Source organism: Martes martes (assembly GCF_963455335.1).
Source record: "Martes martes genome assembly, chromosome: 10".
NCBI classification, from domain to species: domain Eukaryota; kingdom Metazoa; phylum Chordata; class Mammalia; order Carnivora; family Mustelidae; genus Martes; species Martes martes.
Genome location: NC_137898.1, coordinates 101,854,819 through 101,880,877, shown reverse-complemented (window position 1 = coordinate 101,880,877; position 26,059 = coordinate 101,854,819). Strand labels below are relative to the sequence as shown.

The 26,059-nt window shown below is 43.7% G+C and overlaps 2 protein-coding genes across 5 annotated transcripts in view; both read right to left on the bottom strand.

Moving 5' to 3' along the window:
- JAML (junction adhesion molecule like) overlaps positions 1-2,061 on the bottom strand; it is a 28,608-nt gene extending 26,547 nt beyond the window's left edge. Inside the window, exons 1-2 of one of the 3 annotated variants that reach the window (XM_080817840.1) lie at positions 1,445-2,061; positions 1,111-1,226 (exon numbers count right to left, since the gene is read on the bottom strand). The gene's annotated coding sequence lies outside the window, so the exon portion shown is untranslated. Of the gene's footprint in view, positions 1-850; positions 1,005-1,110; positions 1,227-1,444 lie in introns of those variants that run through there. The other 2 variants (XM_080817842.1, XM_080817841.1) reach the window with 2 other exon arrangements.
- Positions 2,062-2,180: 119 nt separating this feature from the next.
- MPZL3 (myelin protein zero like 3) lies at positions 2,181-25,617 on the bottom strand. 2 transcript variants are annotated; one of them, XM_080815865.1, is made up of 6 exons: positions 25,492-25,617; positions 15,976-16,142; positions 12,850-13,060; positions 11,343-11,508; positions 9,327-9,390; positions 2,181-5,235 (listed from the first exon to the last, which is right to left on the bottom strand). In XM_080815865.1, exons 1-6 carry the CDS (start codon positions 25,562-25,564, stop codon positions 5,209-5,211), a joined length of 708 nt encoding a protein of 235 aa, XP_080671991.1. In that variant the 5' UTR covers positions 25,565-25,617; the 3' UTR covers positions 2,181-5,208. The 2 variants fall into 2 exon arrangements, with proteins under 2 accessions (XP_080671991.1, XP_080671990.1); XM_080815864.1 differs by lacking the exon at positions 2,181-5,235 and having other exon boundaries at positions 8,776-9,390; positions 25,492-25,615.
- Positions 25,618-26,059: the final 442 nt, after the last annotated feature.

The window sequence follows — 26,059 nt, the reverse complement described above, 5'->3', positions numbered from 1 at the left end:
TGACATTGGGCTGGGCGGTTACATGGCTCCATGTAACACAGTCTCAGTGACATTGGTCACCCCTCTAACCTGAAGGGGACTTTGGAAATCATTATTGCTGCTCCCTCCTTGGATGGGATTACACCCAAACCACCCTACAAAAGGCCTTCATGAGGTCAGAGCTTTGCCAAGGTCATGACGAGCAAGGACATGAGTCTAGCTCTCTTGAGAGGTTTAAGTTCATGGCTTCTTAAGGTTAGATATTGACCTGTCTAACAGCCTCTGGGTAATGCAATCGCTCGAGCCCCGACTATTGGTTTCAGATGGGGTCATGATCTCAGGGTTGTGAGATCGAGCCCCATATCCAGCTCCCCACTCAGAGTGGAGTCTGCTTGGGATTCTTTCTCCCTCTCCCCCTGCCCCTCCCGCTAGCATGTGCTCTCTCTCTAACAAATAAATAATTCTTAAAAATATATATATATTGGCCTGTCTAGGGTTGGGAGAAGGGCAACAGTGAGGGAGAATTGCTGCCGTGAGCTAAAGGACAACTGGTCAGGAGGACAGTTAGTCAGGAGGACAGCTAGTCAGTCACTGCTCTACCTAAAAAACACAGGCAACTTATAAGCTGAAGTCCTACGACCACCAGCATCATCTGCTCTTTCATTAAGAGCAAACCTCTTACCCCACTTTTCTCTGGGGATCTTATCAGAAGAGACTCTACACTACATAAAGGAAAACTGCACTCAGCAGCCTACCTTATGCCAGTTTCCTCCTACAAATGTGGTCATCAAATTAAAACCTTCAGAACCAGTCTTCTCTTGAGAGAGCAAAGTTTTAATCGCTTCTTAAGAAATGCAAAGCAATGGCTTACCCACGAGAAGATGAGATGATGAGACGCACCCAGGGGAAGCAACACAGTAGCTCTGCTGCGTGCAGTACCGGAGTCCGACTCCAGAGACTTCTGCCTGACAGAAGGTCAGGCTCAGAACAAACCAAATGCATACATTCTGGGGTAGCTACAGAGATGCAAACAGGAACCTCTACAACAAGCTTCTCATTTCTGTCATCTGGCCCACGGCCCAATTCTTATTTATACCTTTGTTCTAAAAGCGAGTAATAAACTCGACTTACTAAGGAGAGCCTGATTCCAGACCAGGGCACGTGCTGTCTCCCCTTCTAGATTATAAGCTCTCTGAGGGTGAGGTCTCCAATGGCATTGGGTGGACATTCTCCAAGAAAGAAACCAGCTGCATGCAAACAGAATACAACAAATTTAAGATGAACACAAAATGTTTTGTTCTGTTTAAAATACAGTGACCCCCAAACAAACAAAACAAAACAAAATAAAATAAAATAAAAATAGAGTGGCCTCTCATTTTTTTCTCTCAACAGAGAAGTGCAACATAGCCAGGCAATCACTCAGTCCCTGCCTCCAAAGATAGGCCTGCTCAGTCCTCCAACTTACCATGTTGATCTCCTCTGACCAGGAGACGTCAGCATTTACGGGACACAGGTAGTGCGTTATCCCAAGTACCCCTTGGGTGATTTGGACATCGTAGATAAGAACTCAAAGCTTCTTCACTTCAAGACATCTTTTGCTTGTAAGTCGCCCCTTCAAAATAAGTGTCCTCCATACACACCTTCAACCTTGGCTTGACCTACACATGGCCATTTTTTGGAACTTGTCCTGTATCATTCAAAAAGTTGTTGAAGGGGCACCTGGGTGGCTGTCAGTTAAGCGTCTCTGCCTTCAGCTCAGGTCATGATCTCAGGGTCCTGGGATGGAGCCACTCATCCATCTCCCTGCTCAGTGGGAAGCCTACATCTCCCTCTCCCTCTGCTGTTCTCCCCCACCCTGTTCCTGCTCTCTCTCTCTCTCAAAAAAAAATTAAAGAAAATCTTTTAAAAATAAAAAGAAAAGTTGTTGAATACTTGCACTCTCCAGGACTATGCTACATGGTTGCATGATAAGCCAGCAACGTAGATAAATACTCCCTCCATGGCCTGTTTCAAGCTTGTAAAATTCCTAAAAATTGAATCAGCTCTTGCTCTGTGAGCCGGCTCCCACAGACCACCGAATCTATGCGGGTTGTTGCAGGGGCACTGCTTACAGACGAATGCCTGCTTGCTGCTGGAAACCACAACCTCCTCCCCTTGCCTCTGACAGCTCTCATTTTATATGTAGACACATACCAAAAAGTAGCCAGAAAGTGCAAAGCAGTTTATTAATTGTGATGTGGTAAAGATCTCAAGAGTTATGATGTCTGTGAATATGACCCAACAGTGTACACATGCCTACAAAAAAAAACAAAAACAAAAACACAGTGAAATACAGCTGTTAACACTGCAACAGCCCCACCCGGGGGTCAAAGGAAGGGAGACGCCCCTTCTGGCAGCGAAGTTTCCAGTAACCCAATTAAAAGATCGTCTTGGTCTGCTCCCTCTGGGTCTTCTTACAGCACTCATCTGGAACCATAACAGAGTGACACAATAGAACTTTCAAAGTCAGGATTTGGCCTCCAACAATTTTTTTTACACAGGGACATACAACATTCCCTCTTGAAGCACCAGTGCCCAGTTTTGGGAGCTGCAGAGAACTAAGACATCCTCTAAGAAGCCTGGGGTAACAGGCCACATAGGAAACACAAAGCATTTTATAAATTCACATTTGGTAACAGAATAAAGAGCTCAATGTGCAAAACTTACAAGGTAATGTAACCACGAGTAAAGCCTTCAGCAGCCAAAGAAAAATTCTGAAAGGCTTTTCAGCCCGTCTGAAGCTTTCAGAATCGGATTTCCTTTCTAGACAAGGCTGGTCTTCAGACAGTGTGCTCTGTATCCAGACCAGCAAAAAAATAAAAAGAGAGGGAATAGCACCTGAGAAGATATTTTAAAAGATAAAACAAAATAAAACAAAAAAACCTTTATCTGCTTTCCATCCTTAAAGAAGGCAGGTATCCAAACACTGCTTTCTGCTCCTTTGGGGGAAGGAGAGAAAGAGAAAGAAAGAAAGAGAGAGAGAGAGAAAGGAAGGAAGGAAGGAAGGAAGGACAGACAAACGGACGGACAGGGGAGTGGAGAGAGGAGAAGGGAGGGAAGAAGAGGGGAAAAAAGCTATAAGGCTGTAAGCCAGACTCAGGATAAGAGATGAGTGAGGACAGCAGCCCTATGACTGATGTGACCTTTTAAAGCCGAGGAGCGGACTGAATGATCAATCAGCTTACTCTCTTCCCATGAAGGATGCTACTGTCCAGTCACTTAAGAAGAAAGGGACTTGTTCAAATCATGATCAAGGCTACAAAATAAGGACGACCAAGTCTCCACGCGGCAGCATCTACCTGGAGGGACAACCCCCCCCCCCCCAACACACGCCGGATTAATCCTCATCACAGGCCTGAAGGGAAATTACGAGAAAACCCAGATAAAACCAGTTCCTCAATTCATGAAATGCGGTTTTAGCTGGGTTCCTGTAGCACCATCTCTTTCTCAGAGACAGGAGGACCCACGAGAAGTCTGCCTCACAATTAGATCTCTATCTTCCGATCTCCTAGAGCCCAAAGTATTTACTCTTGTTGCTCAGACACATCTTCCCCTCTCTGCTGAGGTGTCAGACTGTCTCACTAGACGAGCCCAAGCAGCTCAAGAGTCTGAGGCTTAACCACTGGAAATAAACAGCCAATGTGTCTTTTCCTCTTCCACTTCCTTACATGACCAGACAAAAGCACAATTTCTAATTAACTAACCAGACTCTCTTATGTATGGACTAGGCCGACAAAAGAGGCCAGGACAAATCTATGCCATCTTTTTAAAAGTCTTTACCGATGACTTCAAGAACTAATAACCCAAATTTTTAAAAAATAAATCCTGGGGAAGTGACTTTTTTGGATACTGTATACAGCCTATTAGGCTATAATATGGAAACCTCCTGAGCCACCTAGTGAAGGATCTCGGACTCTCCTCCTAAAAAAAATGACGATGGGAAGAGGGGATACTTTTTCTCTCTTAATAATTGAGAAGTAAACTCTACCGCTGTTTTACAGAGGACTACACTGTCGATCCTTCTGGACATGTCACACTATCTCTTAATGGCTTACAGAAAATCCTATGGAAATTAAAGTTTGAAATCGCTTGCTGCGGGAAAATGGAGGAAGTTGATGTAAGGTATCAGAGAACAGAAACGAGTAAACATTATGTACCACCTCACTTCCTTATGTCAAATATTATGTAAAAACCGTTCGTACATAAATACCTTAGCTCACTCATATTTGGCGCATTTTAGGACACAAAAAAGTTCTGAAGCATGACTTAGGTCAAAAAGACTATTTTCTATAAATAGAAGCCTCATTAAAGCCAATCCAACATCTGAACTTCGGAATGGCATTTGTTTAAAAAGAGTATTTCCTTGCAAATAACTGAGAAAATATGTCTACATTCCCCACTAAAAGCCTGTCAAAGAGTTTTTCTTGCCTCTGCTCCGGGACATCAAGAAGGAAACAACCAATCAGTCAGCTACAAGAGAGTAAAGTAACAAACTGCACCTAGCAAGACAAAAGGAAGGGACCCCTCTAGGTCGCCATTCCCTTCCTTAATTATAAATTGATGACACTTTAATACTTTAAAAACCCAGTCAAAGCAAACAATGGACTCCCGGCCCTGCCAGCTCCACGGAAATTAGGGTCCCAAGTCATCCAAACACAACCAATGGTGTCACGAAACCAAGGAGTGCATGCTCTTTGCTGATTCACAGCTGAAAACGTTCATGGAGCAAAGAACAAAGGACACTTATCCCCCAACAAACACTTCATCTCGTAGCCTATCAGGAAGCTACGAGCTCCATTTCATTTTTTAAAGATATTTTGGCATCCACGGTGTGGCCAACATTTAGGATTCCCCTCAGATAACTGGAAGAAAACATGTAATACATTCAAGAACACAGGGAAAACAAAAACCATCTTTCTATTCAGGAAGAGAACTCCTTCATTCGACTAGAGCGTAAGTCATTAAAAGGGGTAGTTATGAGTTTTCTTCGAAGAGTCCTTAAAGAGTTTATAAATATAAAAAGAACATTTCTTCAATAAATAAATGGTTCCTGAAGTCTCTCCTGACGACTTCTAGAATCCTCCAGCACTGCTTCCAAGCCAGCCCTGCTTCTCCGAGAGGCTTTAGCTGCCAGTGGGACGGGACATTTTCTGCTAGCAGGTGACTCTTCTTGTGTCATGAAGACTGTCATCAGTATGTCTCTTCATAGTCTGAGTCCTGGAGGGAAAGAACAGCAGTCGTGGTGTTGACACGTGGCCACTGTCAGAGCTGAGACAAAGATGTCGTGCTAGGACCACTTGACAGAACGCAGCACGAAGTGACATTAACAATAAAAACGGCACGGGCTCAATGCACCTGCGTGCCCATGAGGCCTCACGGACCAGCGATAGATTTGCTGTCTTTGGACTAATTAATACTTTGAAACCCTAACAGTTCCCTTTTCCATGGTGGATATTTTTTAAAACCTCAGCACACATGAAAAGGCAGCTGTCTGGGGCGCCTGGGTGGCTCAGTGGGTTAAGCTTCTGCCTTTGGCTCAGGTCATGGTCTCAGGGTCCTGAGATCAAGCCCTGCCTCGGACTCTCTGCTCAGCAGGGAACCTGCTTCCTCCTATATCTCTGCCTGCCTCTCTGCCTATTTGTGCTCTCGCTCTCTCTCTCTGTCAAATAAATAAATAAATAAATCTTAAAAATAAAAAAAAGAAAGAAAGAAAAGAAAAGGCGGCTGTCTGCATCAGAACATGAGGACTGCAGCTAGGAGTCTGGGTTTCTCGGTTTCTCTCAGTTCCAATGTCAGCTCCACCCCTTGCTGGCTGTGTGACCTTGAGCAAAGTTATTAAACGTCACTAGGCCTCAGTTTCCTTGTCTGTAAAATGGGGGGGGGGTAATAAAAATACAGACACGTCATAGAAAGGGGACAAGAACTGAATGAGACAGTGTATGGAAATCACTTCGCATTGTGCCTAGCACTGTGTAAGCACTGATTCAAGATTAGCCACTGTTACTACTGTTCTTATTTGTATTGTTTAAACTTGTATTCGCTACTTCTAAGCTCAAGTGGCCCATTAGTACTACCTGGCACATCACATTTCTCTGGCCCATCATTCTCCTGTTCTCCTGGACGACTGTTCCACACCTTTCCCTCTTTCCTTAAACCTCAAACCTCCAGCACCTCCTCCTCACTTTGTTCTCCGAGGATGACCTTGCTTTCTCCTGACACCGGGAAGAGAGGGGTCAGCAGGGAGCTCCCGGCACAATATGTGTGCACTCACCGGCATCTGGGCCCAACGGCATGGCGCTCCTCACTCTTCTCATGGACGCTCCCTCCCTGCCTTTGTCTACGGCCAGTATCCCTGTTGTGCATCACATCCTAGAGCTACTTCAGCCACCTCCCCTCGCCCTCCTGCAACATCATTTTTCCCTTTTCTACTGAATCATTTCCATCAGCACACAAATGTGCTATAATTTCCCCCATCTTAAACAGAAAGTAACTCTTGACACACATCTCCCTCCTACCTATCACCCTACTTCTCTGCTTCTCTTCACAGCAAAACTCCTTGCAAGAGCTGTTTACACCCACAGTCACCAATATCTCTCTTTGCGTTCCTTCTCAACCTGACCCCCATCGGGCTTTCTTCCCCTCTCTTCTCCTGAAGCTGCTTTTGCCAAGGTCACCTATGACCTCCCCATCACCAGATCAGCCAATAATCAATTCTTAGTCCTCATCTTATTTGACCTGACTCAGCCACAATGGGCACAGTTAATCACCTTCTCTTTTTTTTATTTTTAAGATTTTATTTATTTGACAGACAGAGATCTCAGGCAGGCAGAGAGGCAGGCAGAGGGGGGACGGGAGGCAGGCTCGCCACCGAGCAGAGAGTCCGATGCAGGGCTCGATCCCAGGACCCCGGGATCGTGACCTGAGCTGAAGGCAGAGGCTTTAACCCACTGAGCCACCAGGCACCCCAGTTAATCACCTTCTTTACCTTGAAACACATTCTTCACTCGGTTCCCCGGATAGCACACTCTCCTGGTTTTCTCCTACCTCACTGGATGTTCCTTCTCAGCTTCCTTTACCAATTCCCCTTCCTCTTTTCAACTCATCAACCTGGGAGAGCTCCAGGGCTCTAGTCTACACCCACTCTACCCGTTCTATCTATTCCACCAGTTGCTCAAGTTAAGAGCTGTGGAATTATCTCTGATTTCCTCTCATTCTTTCACAGATATGTGAAACCCATCCATAAATCCTTCCTGCTTTACCTTCAAACTATAATGAGAATACAGCCACTTCCTACCACCCTGCTTCAAACCAGTACCATCTTCTTTCACTTGCGTTATTGCTAAAGTCTCCTAATTGGACTCTCTGACTGTCATGGTCCCTTGACCAAGGTACCACCTATTCTCAACACAGGAGCCAGAGTGAGCCTTTGGAAATACAAAGTGCTCCTCGTCTCAAAAACCTCCAGTGCATCCCATTTCATTAAGAATAAAAGCCCAATTCATTCCATTCACTTATTATGTTCATAAGATATGGTATTGTCAGGGCGCCTGGGTGGCTCAGTGGGTTAAGCCTCTGCCTTCGGCTCAGGTCAGGTCACGCTCTCGGGGTCCTGGGATCGAGTCCCGCGTCGGGCTCTCTGCTCAGCGGGGAGCCTACTTCCCCCCACCCACCTGCCTCTCTGCCTACTTGTGATCTCTCTGTCAAATAAATAAATAAAATCTTAAAAAAATATATGGTATTGTCTCTCTGACATCAAAAAACACTATTTTTCACCTTGCTCATTTCATTCCTGCCACATTGGTCTCCTTGCTGTCCCAAGAACGTGCCCATCATGACCCCTCCAGAGTCACCTCGCCTACCATTTCCTCATCCAGAACGTTCCTCCGAACGTTCCTCCACAACAGCTATATGGCTTCCTGTCTCCTTCTTGTAGGTGTTTGCTCAAGTATCACTTTGGTGAGGTACACATCATACCCCCCTATCCAGCCAACCCATGTTCTTTCCCTATTTTGTTTTTCTCCAATGCATTAAGTACCATCTGGTATACTCCATGTTTTGCTTATTTTTAAAAGATTTAGTTATTGTTTGTACCCACAATTTAAGAGAAAGTGATATTGAAGCCGTGTCTTGAAGAATGAGAGTTTTCTACGCATAGAAAGGAATGTAAGTTATTTGAGGGCAGAGATTTTCGTCAGTATTGTTCACGTGTGTTTCCGAAGTACCCAGAATCCCATCTGGCACATATCAGATACTCGGGAAAAAACTGCTCAATGAATTAATATCCGAAATATGGATGGTGATAAGCGTGACACTAACTTATTTTGTGTTATTAGAGCATTCAAACCCTGAAGGGTTACTGTTAGATTCTCCTCAACCTTCCTCTCCTCTTAGCTTACTACACTCCAGTCTGCCAGAGAGAAACAAAGGACACTGCAGCGAACAGCTGGCCTACAGCCGTCCAGCCAAGTGCTGAGTTTGGCAGTAAGTACAAAGAGAACTCAAGTTTAAACCCCACAATGACAGGTATGTTTCATATTATATCATAAGTTGCTTTTGACCTGTTTCCAACCGCCCTACATCAGAGAGTCTCTCCTCCTAGGACGCTGGGACAGCCACGCGAGCCTACCAGTCATAGCAAGAGCTTAAAAAATGGAGGGATGACCGCCTTTTGAAATTTAAATCAACACTCAGGTCTTCCAACATGGGTTTTTCTTTTTTTTTTTTTTCTTTTTCCTTTTTTTTTTTTCTTTTTTTCTTAAGTAGGTTCCATATCCAGCATGGAGCCCAACATATGGCTTGAACCTACAATCCTGAGATCAAGACCTGAGCTGAGATCAAGAGTCAGACACTTAACCAACTGAGCCACCCAGGCGCCCCCTCCATCATGGGTATTTCTTACTGATAAAGCAATAAGTCACCTAAAAGGTTGTATCACTCTAATTCCCTGGGGGAAAAAACTGAGGCACAGCAGGAAAATTCAGTTCAGGATTCTGAGTTGAGCCAGCCAAAGTCTCCTAGCACGACCTTGGTGACACAGGCCCTCCCCATTCAGGGTGCTCTCTGTCAGTAAGCAGACTTCCCTAACCTTCCCCAACCTAAGGACACCACCCTATGCCCATGCGACAGAAAACAAAATAATGGTCAGAATCGGTCCCCTGAGACCAAAATGCTTTGGGGGAGTACCTTGGTTCATACCTTGCTTTGGACCTTACCTGCATATCCTCTGCTGCCCCTGAGGGGAAAGGATCCCCTTAAGTAAGCAGGAAAATGGAACACGAATGGTGAACAGAGAAATGGCACAGGCTTACCAGGCATTCAGCACAACGCACACAAAGCCTCGCCATGCAGTCATCCCCTTCCTCTTGGTCCGTGCTGGAGAAAAAAGGACAAAGCAAATCTGAACAATTACTGTCCTCCGTACAGTAGGGCATGTAAGAGCACAGCTGTCCAAGTCAGACAGGTCTCGTTTTAAAGTCCAGTTCTGCCACTCACTAGGAGGGTGAGTAGGCAGGTTACTTAAGCACTGGGATAAAAAATAACCACATGCAAACCACGCACCACAGTGTCTGACACGTAGCAAGTGCCCAGTAAGTCGGAGCTGGACCCAATCATTCGCTTAGAAATGTACTGAACACCAACCACATCTGAGCCATTATGTTGGGCTGGGGACCAAGACATAAAGAAGACACTGCCCCTTGAAGAGCTCACAGCCTCTTGGGTGTGAGGAACCTGTTGCAACCTGACAAGTACATTATGACACAATGTAATAAAATGTTTTAATAAGCTTAAGGTCAAACTGCTAGGGTAGGAAAGAGGAGGGAGTGACCTGTTCTCCGGGAAGGACTCAGGGAGACTCCAGACAGGGGACATTTCAGCTGGGTCTTGGAGGATCGGGAAAAGTTTTCCAGGCAAACAAAGGAGGGAAGGAGAGGATTCCAAGCAAGAGAAAAGCATGTGGGGGAAAAAAAGAAAAAAGATCTGAGTGAGTGCGGCTTATTTAGAGAAGAAAATATGCTGTGTATCTGGCCCGTGGAGTGAATGAGATGAAATGTCAGAGAACAAGGGGCCTGAAGGTTGGAGCATAGGAATCTTGTTAGATGGTACTTAGAAATAGACATCTTGGTATTTCTACCGAGAGCGCCTTACCTTTTGTGGGGGGCTAGAGATTCCTGTAAAGGGCACTCTCTCCCATGAAATAAACACACATGCACAAATACACATATGCACACATGCAAAAAAAAAAAGAAAATGTTCCCCAGGGAAGACTTCCTCCCAAGGCCAAGAGCCTCAGATAGAGACAATGGAGAATCAAAAAGGGTTTTATGCAGACTTTTGTCACCTGTTTTTAGTAGATTTATTCCCAGGGAAAACTGGGTCAGGCCTGCTCCCTGGCAACATGTTTCATAAATGCCTTTGATAATCACAATCCCATGAGCCCCTCTGAGCATCGGCTGACCAAGAACACATCTTGCTTATTTAAACTGGTTTTCCTGTCCAAGACTATCCTTAAAGCCTTCATCATTGCTTAGGCATCTTCTAATGGGACACATCAGCTTGGCGCCAAAACAAGAAGGGAAAAGTAACTGACTTGTCGGAATTGCCCGTTGATTCTGAAGGAATGTGATAGCCACTCCAGAATTTTTATTTATCTATTTAGAGAGGGGGAGAAAAAGAGAGAGGACAGGGAGAGGGAGAGAGAGAATCTTAAGCAGACATCATACCCAGCACGGAGCCTGATGCAGGACTTGATCTCTCAGTCCTGAGATCATGAGCTGAGCCAAAGTCAAGAGCGGGACACTGAACCGACTGAGCCAGGCAGACACCCCCACCACTTCAGAATTTATATGCAGAACCATAGCACAGGAGCACCTGAGTGGCTCAGTCGTTAAGCGTTTACCTTTGGCTCTGGTCATGATCCCAGGGTCCTGGGATCAAGCCCCACATCGGGCTTCCTGCTCAACAGGAAGCCTGCTTCTCCTTCTCCCCCTCTCACTAATTGTGTTCCCTCTCTCACTCTCTCTGTGTCAAATAAATAAACAAAATCTAAAAAAAACAAAAACAAAAACAAAAAACAAAAAACAAAAACCATAGCATAGTACAATCTGGTTTCCAACGCAGAGACTAGGACCCTACATTCACCCCTCCATCTCTCTCTCCATATTAATATCCACTAGTTTCACTTCCAACCTTCCTTCCAGTACTCCTAGAGCTAACCTTGGCCTGGGGAAAGAGAAAGGGGGTGGGTCAGGGCTCTAGGGACTATCCACAAAGCAGGGTTCTGAAGAGGAAAGGGGTTAACTGCTCGGCGCTCCAGCTGAACTTACTCATCGGAAACCTCAATAGACGACTTCTTATAGCCAGACTTGCTCCTCTTCTTCAGCCCTGCAGACTTCCTCGCCATCCTCACCAGCAGCAGAATCACCACCACAGCGGAGGGCAGGAAGACAAGGATGGACAGGAGGGCCACAGAGGACAGCATGGTGCCAAAACCTAGAAGAGGAAAAAGGGAAGGTGGGAGGGAGGGACGTGCAGAAGGGCCTCCTTTGACAGGAGCTACATTTTGCTTTTGCTCTTGTATCTCTTCTGATTATAACAAGAATAAATTCATTGTGGTAGAGGTAGAAAGTACACAAAATTACAAAGAAGAACAAAATGCACCCATAATCCCACTACGTAGGATTGACACGTTGGTATCTACCCACTCGGTGTTCTTTCTAGGAGTATGTGGGTATGGGTCTGCAGTCAGGGAGCAGAGTGCGAGTTTTAGAAGTATGGATTGTATTTTACAGACTATTTCTAAGCTCCTTTTCTGTGTAATAGATGATCAATTTTTCCCATGTCATCAAAAACTCCTTCCACATGCTACTTTATCATGGATGTACCGTATTCTATCACACTGAGTAATTTACTGAACCAATCCTGAGACGCTGGACACTTGAGCTGTTTCTAATTCCTTGAATCTACAAGCTACATTATGATGATCATCCTTGTACATAATCCTCATATTTACCTCTTTTTCTTTAAGATAGAATTTAAAATGGGATTCCTGGATCAAAGGGCACATACTTTTAAGGCATCAGAGTCACACGACCAAACTATACTCAGCTCCTACTCAGCCTGCAGCATGAAAATGCCTGTTACCTTTGAAACCTTGAGTTATCGTCTTAAAAAAAGAAAGAGAGGAAGAAGGGAAAGGGACGGAGAAAGAGAGAGAGGGGAAAAGACAGAGAGACAGACAGACTTGAGAAAGACCTGGGAGATGGTAAGGCATCTATCATGACCCATAATGCAGTTCTGTATCTGTACATCTTTGGTTCAAGTCCAACTGAGGATGAGAAGGACCACTCAGTAGTCACCCGAGAATCATGAAGAAAAAACGTCAGTCCTTAACCTACTTTCTTGCACTTTCTTGATAAAAGGAAACTGCAGCCCTTTGCAACAGAAAACAAATGTGCTGCCTCCCATCATTAGAAGGGGCACCCTTTCAGCACACGGGCAAGAAGATGGCCTCATAACTGAGGGTATGAACAGACTGGGGAAATCAAATCACACAGATAAGAAGCCTCCATCTTCTTAGGGGTTTGCCACGTGTTCCACAAGACGTCTGGTCCCCTGAAGTTAAAATAAGGAATAGATAACGGGGAAACTATAACAATATTTGAATGACAACTTCAGTTTGCAAAATCAAGTTAAGAAATTCATCCTTGTAGACAATTCAGGATGGCAGACTGGCTTACACCCACGGGTAGTTTTGCCTGTCCCAGACCTCTCCAGGAGGCAGCACAACAGTCACAGAGCCCGGCAGGAGAAGGTCAGTGGCAGTTAGCTTACCCCTTTCTGTGACTGTTAGCTCTGTCGCAGGGATATTATGGTGCACATCTGGGGGATTCTTCACAGCACAGCTGAATGTCCCATTGTCCTTGAGGGTAGGGTTGCTTATGCTGATAGACGCATCCCCTCTATATACATCTCCAACCCAGGAAATTCGATCCCGAAATGTACCTGCTGTGGTTGGGTACTGGAAGGACTGGTAATGAAAAATCTAAGAAAGCAACACCATAACAAAACAAAAGTTAATTTGCAAAATGCAATGAAAATGTCACATTAAAAAGGTCCCAAATAAAATACAAATGCATAATGGGTTTTCTCAGTTGGGTTTTTTTTTTTTTAATGTTTTGCTCACTTCCATCATTAAGTTAAAAGACAAGTTAATACAACTTATCAGGAAAAGGCCTGACGGAAGTGTCCTAGGATCATAGGTCTCAAAGATCTTCTAAATTCTCCCTGAAATCCTAAAGAAGTAGATCTCAACCAGGGGCAGTGGGGGCCTCCAGGAGACATCTGGCAATATCTGGAGACAGTCTGGGCAGAGTGCTACTGGCATCTAGCAAGCAGAGGTCAGGGATACTGACAAAAATCCTACAATGCATAGGATAGTCCCCCACAACAAAGAATTCACCAGCTCAGAATGTCAACAGTGCCAAAGCCGAGAAACCCTATTCTAAAGTAGCATCTTTTATTTGCATGGTCCTTTCTGGTTTGCAAATGATTCCCACAGGTTTACTCACTTGAGCCGCATAACAACACTGAACAATCCATGGGGCATGAGGGAAACAAGGCCAAAAACTAAGTGAGTTACTCAAAGGCACACAGGTCATAAGTGGGCAGAGGACGCTTTTGTTTATTTTGAGGATAAACTTTTGTACTTTTGTAGGTACAATATAATCAAGCCTGTCTTAGGTTATCTGTCTTGGCAATTAATAAAAACCCCAAGCCAAGTGATGATCAGGACTCAATGAATGGATGCTGAATTTAAATGGTGCCATTTCAGATCGATGATCAGACACTTTGTCACCCAAAGCACCTCATTATGTCGGGTGGTAGGCCAGGCAGGGACTACAAGACAATATGATCTTTCTCTCTTATGCAAGGTTCAAGCGTTTCCTCTTTCTTTGTTTACTTGGTACCTCCCCCATTTACAACCACTAAATTGCCCAATTTTGAAGAGCAACTTCCCAGAGAAGTTGTTGGATCACTTCTTAGTTCGTTTGTTCACGCATCCACTCAACGACGAGTCATGGCACACCTACTATGTGCTAGGCACTGTGTTAAGCACAAGGATATACTGAGAACCAAACAGGCACAGTCCCTGCTCTCATAGATTTTACAGTCTAAGGGGAAAGACAGATATTAAGAAATAATAACATGTGTGATGAGTGTTTCAAAGAGGGAGGTAAGGGGTGCCTGCCTGGCTCTGTTGGTGGTGACTCTTGATGTCAGGGTTGTGAGTTCGAGCCCCATGTTGGGTGTAGAGATGACTTAAAAATAAAATCTTTAGGGGCGCCTGGGTGGCTCAGTGGGTTAAAGCCTCTGCCTTCGGCTCAGGTCATGATCCCAGGGTCCTGGGATCGAGCCCCGCATTGGGCTCTCTGCTCAGCAGGGAGCCTGCTTCCTCCTCTCTCTCTGCCTGCCTCTCTGCCTACTTGTGATCTCTGTCAAATAAATAAATAATCTAAAAAAAAAAGTCTTTAAAACACACACACACACATACACACACGAACACACACACACAAAGAGGGAGGTAAAGAATGACTACCAATGATTACCAGCATCTATATAAAAGGGTTTGAAACTCCTCACTGACAAAATGAGGCCTGCTATGTATCTTCAAGATTAATCCAACCTGTAAGTTCCGAGTTAAACTGGTGATTCCCAAATCCTTGCCAACCAATTAGTCTGACAGACTCCTGACTGACGTGACCTGAATTATCACTTGACTGTGACAGTCACGTCACATGACTTGAAAGGTCCACGGATTTACAACGAGTGTGCGCTTGCTTTCTGACCAGGCTCACAGAAAACAGCACCGTACAGGAAGTGCTGTTTGCAATTAAGGTTTCTGACCCAAGAAGATCCCCTGCTGCTTGCTCTGTCCTACTTTTGGCCAAGGAGGCCGAGTCAAACAAGGCCAGCCGTAGTTTTCTGTCCACTTGAAATAACGTGAACTGTTTTAAATCTAAAGGAAAAGTAACCACGAATACAGCCTAGCTCCCTTGGCTGGAGCCCCCTCCTGGCTCCTAGCTACATGGCATTCGCTAATGGGTCCTAAAACAAAACTCAAAGCTTAGATATTAAAACCAAAGAGAAAGTTCTCCAGTGAAGAAAACAGGATAAAAGAATTAAGGATACTTGGAAAAAATACAATCTTACCTACAGCAACGTTCACATTCTTGATAGCATCTATCCTGAACTAAAGATATTGCTGGAAGCATAAAGAGAAAGGGTTTTTTATAGCACTGCAATCTTCAATTAGACATCCACAATGGGATCTGAACCATAAACGGGTTTTATATGTGTGTATAAACTATATGGCTTCTAATACTGCAAGACCATCTGTCACCAACAGTATCTGTCATCCACATGAGGTGCCACCATCTCCTTCAAAGGGAACCATATAAATCAATGCAGGTGTTTATATACTAGGAGACGAAGCCAAGATAAATCCACAGAGTACAGATCCACCAATCGATACACCCACTGAGACAACCTCATACTATAGGAAATGAGCAGCTTTATGAGAAAAGATGTCTGTGATTGGGACCTACAAAATTTTTCTATCCAACAATCCTGGAGGTACTCTTTTTAGTACCTTGAATGTGAAAACACACAAAAGGAAACAACAAAGGGGGAACAAAATTAAACCACATTTCCTCTGAGTTTCTGACAATTTTTTCCTATAGCTTATTTGCAAGATTCTCATATGGAAAAATAAAAAGCCCTATGTGACCAAATGAATGCCATATCGGGTAGAAGCTCATCTTCTGCTATTTATACAGAAGCTCACGTCTGATTCTCGGATGCAAAGGCCCGAGGTATGCCTGGGACTTGGAATAAAAGGATTCCAGAGCTGCTGACCACTGAGGACTCAAAGATATTTCCTTAACAGGAAACACTCACTGATTCTGTTCGACTGCTGCTGGGGGGTCGGTACGTCCAGTCTATGGTGAGTTTGTCAGTGACAGATGAAGTCGACTTGAAGGTGCATTTCAGCTTGATCTTCTCGCCCACATAACCCCGGACATGGGCATCTGCTTTAATCTCCAAGGAAAGGACGATGTGAACACCTGATCAAAGCAAGCCCAAACATTTAAAAGGTATGCATTTGGGTGGGATGGATAAGATGTGAGGGAGCAATACAGAGACACCATCGCTTTTTGGGCTCTCGGGGAGGCCCAGAAGGGCAAGGAGCAGGTATCTGCCTGAATCAGGTGCATTTTTGTCATTTTATAGTATTAAGTCACAGAATGGGTGCTTGAGTACAAATGTGAAACCTGATCACACCAGCATTTTTCCAAACACAGACTTGTGGTGAAATGAAGTACAAACAAGTAGGTCCGCCCACAGCCGCTAAAAGGCGATGCCATGCACCCCCCTCGGTGACACACTGATGCCCCAGGAATCATAGCAGCTGCTGTGGTCTGAGGGACTTACCCCGAGCACAGCCTGTCTGTAACCTGAAGCTACCACTTTCTCAACCGCCAGCAAAACGAGAACAGGAAATAAGAAGAGGACACTTTTTTAAGAATTTTAGAAAACTGTTCTATCCAGTCGTGTTTTACCTTCTCCTCTCTTAAAACTGGTTAATGAATCCCGCATCCATTAAAAGTAAACCACGGGAAGGAAAATAGAACAATTTAATGCACTCTAAAATGTAAAAATCAGATACCATATTTACACTCTCTAGAGATTTGACTCTTGCCAAAATGGGCTCATATATCCAGCTTTGGCATTCCAGCTCCCCCCAAACACAGATACCCCTTTCTTCTGACCAATCCCCTCTCAGGAAACACTGAGTAGAAATTTATCTTCCACGAGGGAGCCATTTTTTAGCAAAGTCACCAGCACTTTGTTTTTACTGCTTTCTTCTCCACTGCAACAAACCCTGATTCTTTCGGCAGGCCAAGGCACACAGAGTGGCGAGGACTCAGAAGAGAGCAAACCCACACACCAGCCACACACCCGTGGTGCCTCTGGTTGAGACAGGATGCAAATCCCAGCACTATGGCTTTCGGGTTCTGTGGTCTCAGCAAGTTACTTGACTCTTCAGTTTCTCACCCCGGTGAGAATGCTAATAACAGCACTTACCTTAGGTCAGTGTGAGGAATAAATGAGTTAAAACAGGTATAACAGTGGAAAGCCTGCCTGCCCCCCCAGAGTGAGAGCTCGGTGCACCTCTTCAGTTCTGCCTGCTCTCCCTCAACCACCCCCATCACAGACACAGTCATGAGTCATCAACACCTTCACCTCTGTCTGCTTTGAATCGTTTTTCTTGCTCCGCTCAAGACAATCAAGTCTGTTCACATTCTTCTTAAAAGGAGGAGACCAAGACTGAGCTCACAGCTCTTATAAGCATCTGACCCATCCCCAAAATGAGGCTTGCCTCTGTTTCCTCCATAGCATCCACTCTGACTTTGCCATGCTAAACTTGTCATTCTTTCTGTAACTTGGCGAATGCTGTTCCTCTGCCTGGAAAGCCTTCATCCCTCAGCTCCTACTCTCTCCCAAGACTTTACTCCCAACCCATGCTACACACCACTTAAGACCCAGCTCTAAAACTGGAAGCTGGAAAGCGGTGGATAATCCACACTCTCCCTCATTCTATTCCCTATCCTAAAATTTAAGTACGGTCAAGAGATTTGAAAACATGGATTGAGAAGTAGGTAGACCTAGACTTGCAGTCTAGCCCAGCTATACTTTCTAGCTGTAAGATTTTAATCACAGTTACCTAACCTGTCCCAGTTTCAATTTCCTTACTCAGTAGATGGGCAGAATGACAAGACCTACTTCACTGGATCACTGTGAGGGTCCAATGAGATTAAATAGGATAATACATAAAATGCTTAGCACAGGGGCACCTGAGTGGCCCAGTGGGTTAAGACTCTGCATTCAGTTTGGGTCGTGATCTCAGGGTCCTAGGATCGAGCCCCACATCAGGCTCTCTACTCGGCGGGGAGCCTGCTTCCCCCTCTCTCTGCCTGCCTCTCTGCCTACGTGTGATCTCTGTCTGTCAAATAAATAAATTTTTTAAATCTTTTTTAAAAAATGCTTAGCACAGCATCTAAAAGAGAACCTTTCAATAGATGTTAGCTGTTGTTATTAAAATGAATACCACACACATTCAAAAACCTTCAATATTTCCTGCTTGGGCTATAGAATAAAATCCACAAAGTGACAGTCTGGCCCCAAACTTCTACCACTCCACCCACCTACCCATCCCATCCCTTTCACCATGCCCAGAATGTCCACCACTTCCCAAATTTACTCTGTCCTTTCATGCCACTGTGCCTCTCTCTGAGTATGGCTTTGTCTGGAAGGCTCTCCCCATTTCTACCAATCCTGCCTGTTCCTACCATACCACACCCCCCAATGCTCACAAACCTTCAAAAACCTGCTCAAACAGCAGTCCCCTCTGGGATGCCTTCCCAGATTCCCTGGTACAGCTCACTGCTCTTTCTTCACTGTTCTCATAACATTTAGTCCATAAGGCCAAATAAGCACATGTACCTCAATTTGTAAAGACTATTTCCCCTGTAACACGCAAGCACCTGGAGGGCAAAAACTCAAGAGGGAAGGGAGCAGACAGAGACTGAGAGAAAGAGGTGGACAGGTCACCAAAAATTCTAGTATAGGAACAAAGTGCTCATCAGTCACCCGCTCTCTTCCTATTCCATTTATACACTATTTCCAACATTCTTAAGTCCTGTACGCTCCTCTCTCTCCAGTGAACCCATTCAGGAAAAGCTCAGTCCTAGATGACCACTTCTAGACTATAGAAGTGGTTGGTGTACAATGGCTGGTGTACAAAGAAGGTAAAAAAATCACACAAATGCACGGATCGTTACCATAACAATTCATGGCGTCTATCTACAGCTGAGCCCTTAAGGAAGCGTGATGACCCTTTAACCAGCCTCGGTCAGCTCCTCTTTCTAATTCCTCCAACTTCTGCCATTTCACTACCCTCTATGAAACCTCCAAATCCCTCATTCTCAGAAGAAAATGTCTCCTCTTACTCTTTCAAGAAATTTAAGGCTATACAAACTGCCCAGCCAGGCACTCTCCTGTGTCTACACCCATCCATACTTCCAATCTGAAAGGGTGTGGTATCCTATTTCCTATGCAAGGCAACCCCTTTGGTTCTGCCCTTAGATTCTTCCCCTCCAAGCCCTTCTTCAGCAGAAAAACCTCTCTACTCTGTTCAAACTCTTCCTTTTCAGAGGGGCTCTCTCCCTCTTCAGCCTCTAAACACAAAGAAGTCTCTCCCATCCTTTTTTTTTTTTTAGAGAGATTTTTATTTATTTATTTGACAGAGAGAGATCACAAGTAGGCAGAGAGGCAGGCAGAGAGAGAGCAGGGAAGCAGGCTCCCCGCCAACCAGAAAGCGGGATGCGGGGCTCGATCCCAGGACCATGAGATCATGACCTGAGCCGAAGGCAGAGGCCTCAACCCATGGAGCCACCCAAGTGCCCCAGTCTCTCCCATCCTTAAAAACAAATAACAGTAAAACAAAATAATAACGATCTCTCCTTAACCCTGTGATACTACGTGTTACCAACTCTGCCCGCTCTTTCCTTTCTAAGCCAACTTCGTGAAAGAGCAGTGTACACTGGCATTCCCATTTCCTCCCTTCCCATTCACTTCTGGACCCCCCAGAGTACAAAACACACACTACTACCAGTTCTGGTAAAGGGTGTCATGTCTTAAAACTACAAAACCCAAGGGATTAAAAACTCCACTAGGTACTTTTCTACCCTGATCTTACTGGATCTCTCTGACGCAGTGACCTCTTCCTCTATCTTTCTCTATCCCCAGGCTTCCATGACAATACTCTTATTCATTCACTCATTCTTCAAACATATAGTTATTGAGGATCTGTTTTGTGCCACCCTCTGAGCCTGGAATTAAATGTGAGCAAAATAAATACACTCCCTACTTTGGATCTTAAAATACAGCAAAAACTCAACCCATTAATCAAATAATCACAAAGACAAATGTATAATTACAAATCTGATAAGTACTATGAAGCAAAGACAAAGAGAGTGACTATGGGAACTTCATCAGTTATGGAGAGGAGCAGGGATTGATTAACAAAAGCTTCTCTGTAAAAGTTACTTTTTGAGTTGAGCTCTGAAGGAAGGGTGACAAGGTGAGGAGAGGGAGAGAGTTCCAGGCAGAGAATACAGCATATGCAAAGGTCCTGTGCCAAGAAGGAGCACAATCAGCCAAGGAACCAAAAGGAAGGCAGTATGGCTCCAACACAAAAAGCATGAGAGAAAGAAAGATGTGGCTAGGAGGTAAGCGGGAAGCAGATCACGCAGAACTTCAGAGATATGGGCCCTTATTCTTAGAGTAATGGGAAAGCCATGGAAAATACTTAAATGTGGGACTGAGGGAGAAGAGACATGAAGTTTTCATTTTTAAAAGATCACTCTAGGGAAGACACTTAGGAGGTGTTCAGTAAATACAAGGAGAAAACTTAGAAGGCTACTACAATAGTCAAATGAGAAATAAAGCTTGAACTAAGTTGGTGATAGTGGACATGGAAAGAACTAAGAATACTTAGAGTAAAATCATCAAGAATTGGTGGTAGATTGGATGTGGAATGTCAGGGAAACAGAGGTATCAAGGATGACTCCCAGGTTTCTGACTTGGTGATAACATTCACTGACATAGGAAAGAAAAGTACCAGGCAGGGCAGGGAAGAACATGAGCTTGATTTTGGATAAGTTTAATGTGCCTTTGAGATAGCCAAGAGATAATGTCAATGGATAATTGGTGTAGGGCAAAGATCAGCAAACTATGGCCCCTGAGCTAAATCTAGCCTCCAATGTCTCTTTGTAAATAAAGTTTTATTAGAACACAGCCATATTTATTCATTATGTATTGCCTATGGCTGCTTTTGTGCTACTCAAACAGAACTAAGTAGTTGCAACAGATATCATATGGCCCACAAAGCCGAAAATATTTATTCTCTAGCCTTTCACAAAAGTTTGCCAACCCTGGTTTAGAGCAAAGAAGAAATGTAGAGGTCACAGTTATAAGTCAGAATCTCATTAACGTCCTCTAGCTAACTCAGCACACTGATTGTTACATATGCATACAAACTCCACATGTGATTTGAGTTAACCCAATCAAAGTATAAGGTTCAGAAAATTAATTAAAATTAATTAAATTAATTTTAATTAATTTAATTAAAATTAATTAATTAAAATTCTTTAATGCCTCTATGCCTTGCCCATGTTCCTCTCTACGATGGAATTCTACTCATTCCCTATCTCTAACCTCTTCTTTCAAGATTTAACTTTGGTGGCACATCCAGGATATCTTCCCTATACCCTCACAGCAGATTCAGGGCACCTCTTCTGTGCTTCCACATTTCTTAGTACCAGATCCTAAAATTATCTGTTGGGGTGCCTGAGTGGCTCAGTTGGTTAAGCGACTGCCTTTGGCTCAGGTCATGATCGTGGAGTCCTGGGATCGAGTCCCCAATCAGGCTCCCTGCTTCTCCCACTGACCCTCCCCTTCTCGTGCTCTCTCTCTCATTCTCTTTCTCTCAAATAAATAAATAAAATCTTAAAAAAAATCTCTCTTCCTTTAAAAAATAAAAATAAAATAAAATAAAATTATCTGTTGACTTGTCTATCTTCTCCAATAGACCCTGAGCTCCTCAAAACAGAAACTAGCACATTGTGGATGCTCAGTAATATTAAACTGAACCAAACCAACAGTTTCCTTTTTATGAAACAAAAATTATTGCAAAATAAGCATAAAAACTACAAGTTCTGAGCAAAACTTGGTTACTGAATCAGAGTAAGTACACCATTAATAAATCTACCTACAAACCAACTTCTTGTTAATATATATGAATTTCATATTCATGAGCATAATTTTGCCACAAAGTTATCAATATCTAAAGTCATTTTGCTGAAATCTAAACACTGGATAAGTGGGTCTTAAATGTATAGAGAAAAGTAAGATCCATGGATGAACAAACTAATCTACATGTCAGGATGTTGGTTCCCCTTGGGAGAGAATAGATAATGACTGGAAGGAAGTATAAGGAAGGCCTCTGAAATACCAGAAACATCCTATACTCTGATTTAGGTGCTGGTTACCCAGGTGTGTTCAGTTTCTAAAAATGCATTAAGCTGTACAATTACGATATGTTCATTTTTCTCTATATATATTATACTGAAATTAAAAGTGTTTTCGGGGGATGCCTGGGTGGCTCAGTGGGTTAAGCCGCTGCCTTCGGCTCAGGTCATGATCCCAGGGTCCTGGGATCGAGTCCCGCATCGGGCTCCTTGCTCAGCAGGGAGCCTGCTTCTCTCGCTGCCTCTGCCTGCCTCTCTGCCTGCTTGTGTGTACTCTCTCTCTGACAAATAAATAAATAAAATCTTTAAAAAATAAATAAATAAAATAAAAAAAATTAAAAAAAAAAGTGTTTTCGGGCGCCTGGGTGGCTCAGTCTTTTAACCATCCAACTCTTAATTTCAGCTAAGGTAAGATCTTAGACTAAAGCTGGGGCATCTGGGTGGCTCGGTGGGTTAAGGCCTCTGCCTTCGGCTCAGGTCATGATCTCAGGGTCCTGGGATCGAGCCCCACGTCGGGCTCTCTGCTCGGCGGGGAGCCTGCTTCCCCCTCTCTCTGCCTGCCTCTCTGCCTACTTGTGATCTCTGTCTGTCAAATAAATAAAAACAAAATCTTAAAAAAAAAAAAAGATCTTAGACTAAAGCCAAAGGTAATTTATTTTTCACAAATCAACATTTATTACATTTGAAACTAAATTTTTTTTTTAAAGATGTATTTGAAGGGCGCCTGGGTGGCTCAGTGTGTTAAAGCCTCTGCCTTCAGCTGCAGTCATGATCCCAGGGATCATGATCCTGGGATGGAGCCCCACATCAGGCTCTCTGCTCCGCGGGGAGCCTGCTTCCTCCTCTGTCTGTCTGCCTCTCTGCCTACTCGTGATCTCTGTCTGTCAAATAAATAAATAAATCTTAAAAAAAAAAAAGATTTTTTAAGAAAGTGTTTTACAATCAACAAATATAAAATAATGTCTGCTCCACTCAAAAAATAAGAAAAAATAAATAAAATTTAAAAATAACTAAACCACTATTACATTCATTTAGAAATTTTCATCCTACAGGCGTCTGGGTGGCTCAGTCGTTGAGAGTCTGCCTTCGGCTCAGGTCATGAACCCAGGGTCCTGGGATTGAGCCCCACATCAGGCTCCCTGCTCAGCAGGGAAGCCTGCTTCCCCTCTCCCACTCTCCCTGCTTGTCTTCCCTCTCTCACTGTATCTTTCTCTGTCAAATAAATAAATTTTAAAAATTAAAAAAATTTTTTTCATCCTAGGCCTAATGTCCTTTGGGATATTTATCTTTTCTCCTGAGTAAAAAAAAATTCTTTCCAGGTCAAAATAGTCAACAATGGAAATAATAATTATTTTTAATAATAATAATTAACATTTTTTTAAATTTTGGAGGAAAACAAGAAAATTACATTTAAATATACGTAATTTTATACAAAGAAGGAATGAAAAAATATAACAAAACTCCCAGTTTTGTACACCTAATCTTCCAAAATACAATCTGTCAACATTTGGTTCATAAAAGTGCATACTTAAAGGGAGGTTAAGTATAAGAACCCTAAGCTATCTGATCTGTTGTTTCTATGTACTAGGACAACTGATGTAACAGGACCATGTTTATAACTTGGAGAATTCAGACAAGCTAATCATTTAATGGGTGCTATCTTTGAAGAGGAAAAGCAAATAAACACTGGTATGAAACCGAAGTCTATTGCCTAACGTTTAAAAAATGGGTGAACCTTGAAAACATGTTAAGTGAAAGAAACAAGCCACAAAGGAACATAGATTGTATGGCCCCATTTATGTGAAATGTGCGGAATAAACAGGTCATAGCCACAGAAAGTAGATTGGTATCTGTCAGAGGGTGAAGGAAGGGAGGAATGGGGAGTGACTGTTACTGTGTATGGAGTTTTTCTTTGGGATGATGAAAATATTCTAAAATTGACTGTGGTAGTGATGCCATAAATCGTGAATATATGAAAAACCACCCAATTTTCTCTTTTAAATAGGAAAGTTGTATGGCATGTGAATTCTATCTCAATAAAGCTGCTATTTTTTTTAAAGACAAAAGATAAATCAATTCGAGTATATATGGGCCATAAAATAAATTTTTACTTTTGAATTATTTGGTCTGCTGTATTTGGTGGATGCTTTTCAATGTGAAATGGCATCAAGTTTAAGAAACCACCTATCCTTCCTAGCATTTTTTTTTCTCAACGGGACAATATCTGAGTATTTGTGAGAGGGACAGAGAGATGAAACTGGGATTATTTGGAGTGATAGGTCAGCCTAAATATTATATTGCAAAAGAATCAGCTGAAAAACTGGACACTTGTGATGACAGAGCACTGGGAGGGATCAGGGAGTGTGCTGGCAACATGAATATTAGTCATCAAATAAGTAACTTCCTGGCCTTACCCGCTGAGATTTAGAACAAATGAACTCTTTATGTCAAGGGCCCTCTTCAGAAATTCCCACTTACCCACAGGGACATTTTATGAAGTTAACAATTCACTCTGATTGTAGCTCTATTAACACACAAGTTCCTGAGAACACACACACACACACACACACACACATCCATAACTGCGCCCTAAAAAGAAGGTAATTAGGTTGGGCTGAAATTCATGCAATTTTAAAACTGCATGAAAGCAAAATTTATCCAAACTCTAAGAATATGCCATAGTGTGAAAACTGTACTTAAGATAATTGGTTAATAGATTAAAATTTTTAACAGAGTTGATAGGCTCTTTCTTGTATTTCAAAAATGTTAGTAAAACGCTACAGCAGTTGCTTTTTCCTCCACAAAATGCGTCTCTACTGTAACGCAATCACAGCACACCCCTTTCTGGGACGAATAAACATTTTACTTCCGAGGCCCTGACAATCACCTACAAAAAATAAAAGTACCAACAGTGACGATTTTCTTTCGCAAAATTAGAGACGAACTCCTGAACGCTAGAACTGCCCCTTCCTAATCAGGACGTACGGCCCACAAAACCACAGCAGAGATGACCTTTGGTAACTCATCACAAGATAGCACGGGGTCCCCACAACGCCAGAGCCCGCCATGATTCCCCGAATACAAAGCAGTCACGCAAGGTGGTCGAACTCCCCGGACTCAGGAAAGCACTGAGAAGCTGCCAACGGCCCTCAAGTGGGCGGTGAACACAAGAGAACGCGCTGCCCACACCATCCCACTTCCTGCACGTCTAGACGCGGTATGGGGGCTTTCCTGAGACCCCCCCACCGGAACCGGAAAACCGACCGTCTTCCCCTACCACCCCCCCCGGCCGGAAGTTGGAGGACCCAGCGGGCGCTCTCACCCTGGAAGAACAAGACTCCAAGCAGTGGGAACAGAGCGCAGCCACGGCCTCCAGCCGCTCCGCTCTGCTGCATCCCGACAGCTCTCTGGATGCTTGCACACCTTGTTTACGGCTCCCGGTAACCACACAGGTGATACCGGAAGTGACGTCAGGGGCGGGAGGCGCGAGAACACTTAAAATGGCGATTCGAAGTTGCCATAGCAACGTGGCATCTTTCCAGAGCCATACCTGAACCTGCTCCGACCCGCGATTTTTTTAAACCTCGAGTAGGAATCAATTATTCACTTTTGCTTGGCAATGAATTAAGCGACAGACTTTGGAAAAATAACAATTTATTTGTATGGAATTCTGTCGTACAAGTCTCGATCCTCAGACTCTCCTCAGAAGTCATTTTTTACTCCCTACAGATTATTTTATTTGAACTATCTCAAAATAGGCTTCTATAAATTTAGAGTTAGAAGAGACCTAGGAGATTATACAGGATCAGTCAACAAATAGGTCTTAGGCCTTCGTGACGAATGTGTACGTCAAGTGTCTCTGGTTCGTGTTTTGTGTTTAGCTCTCACGC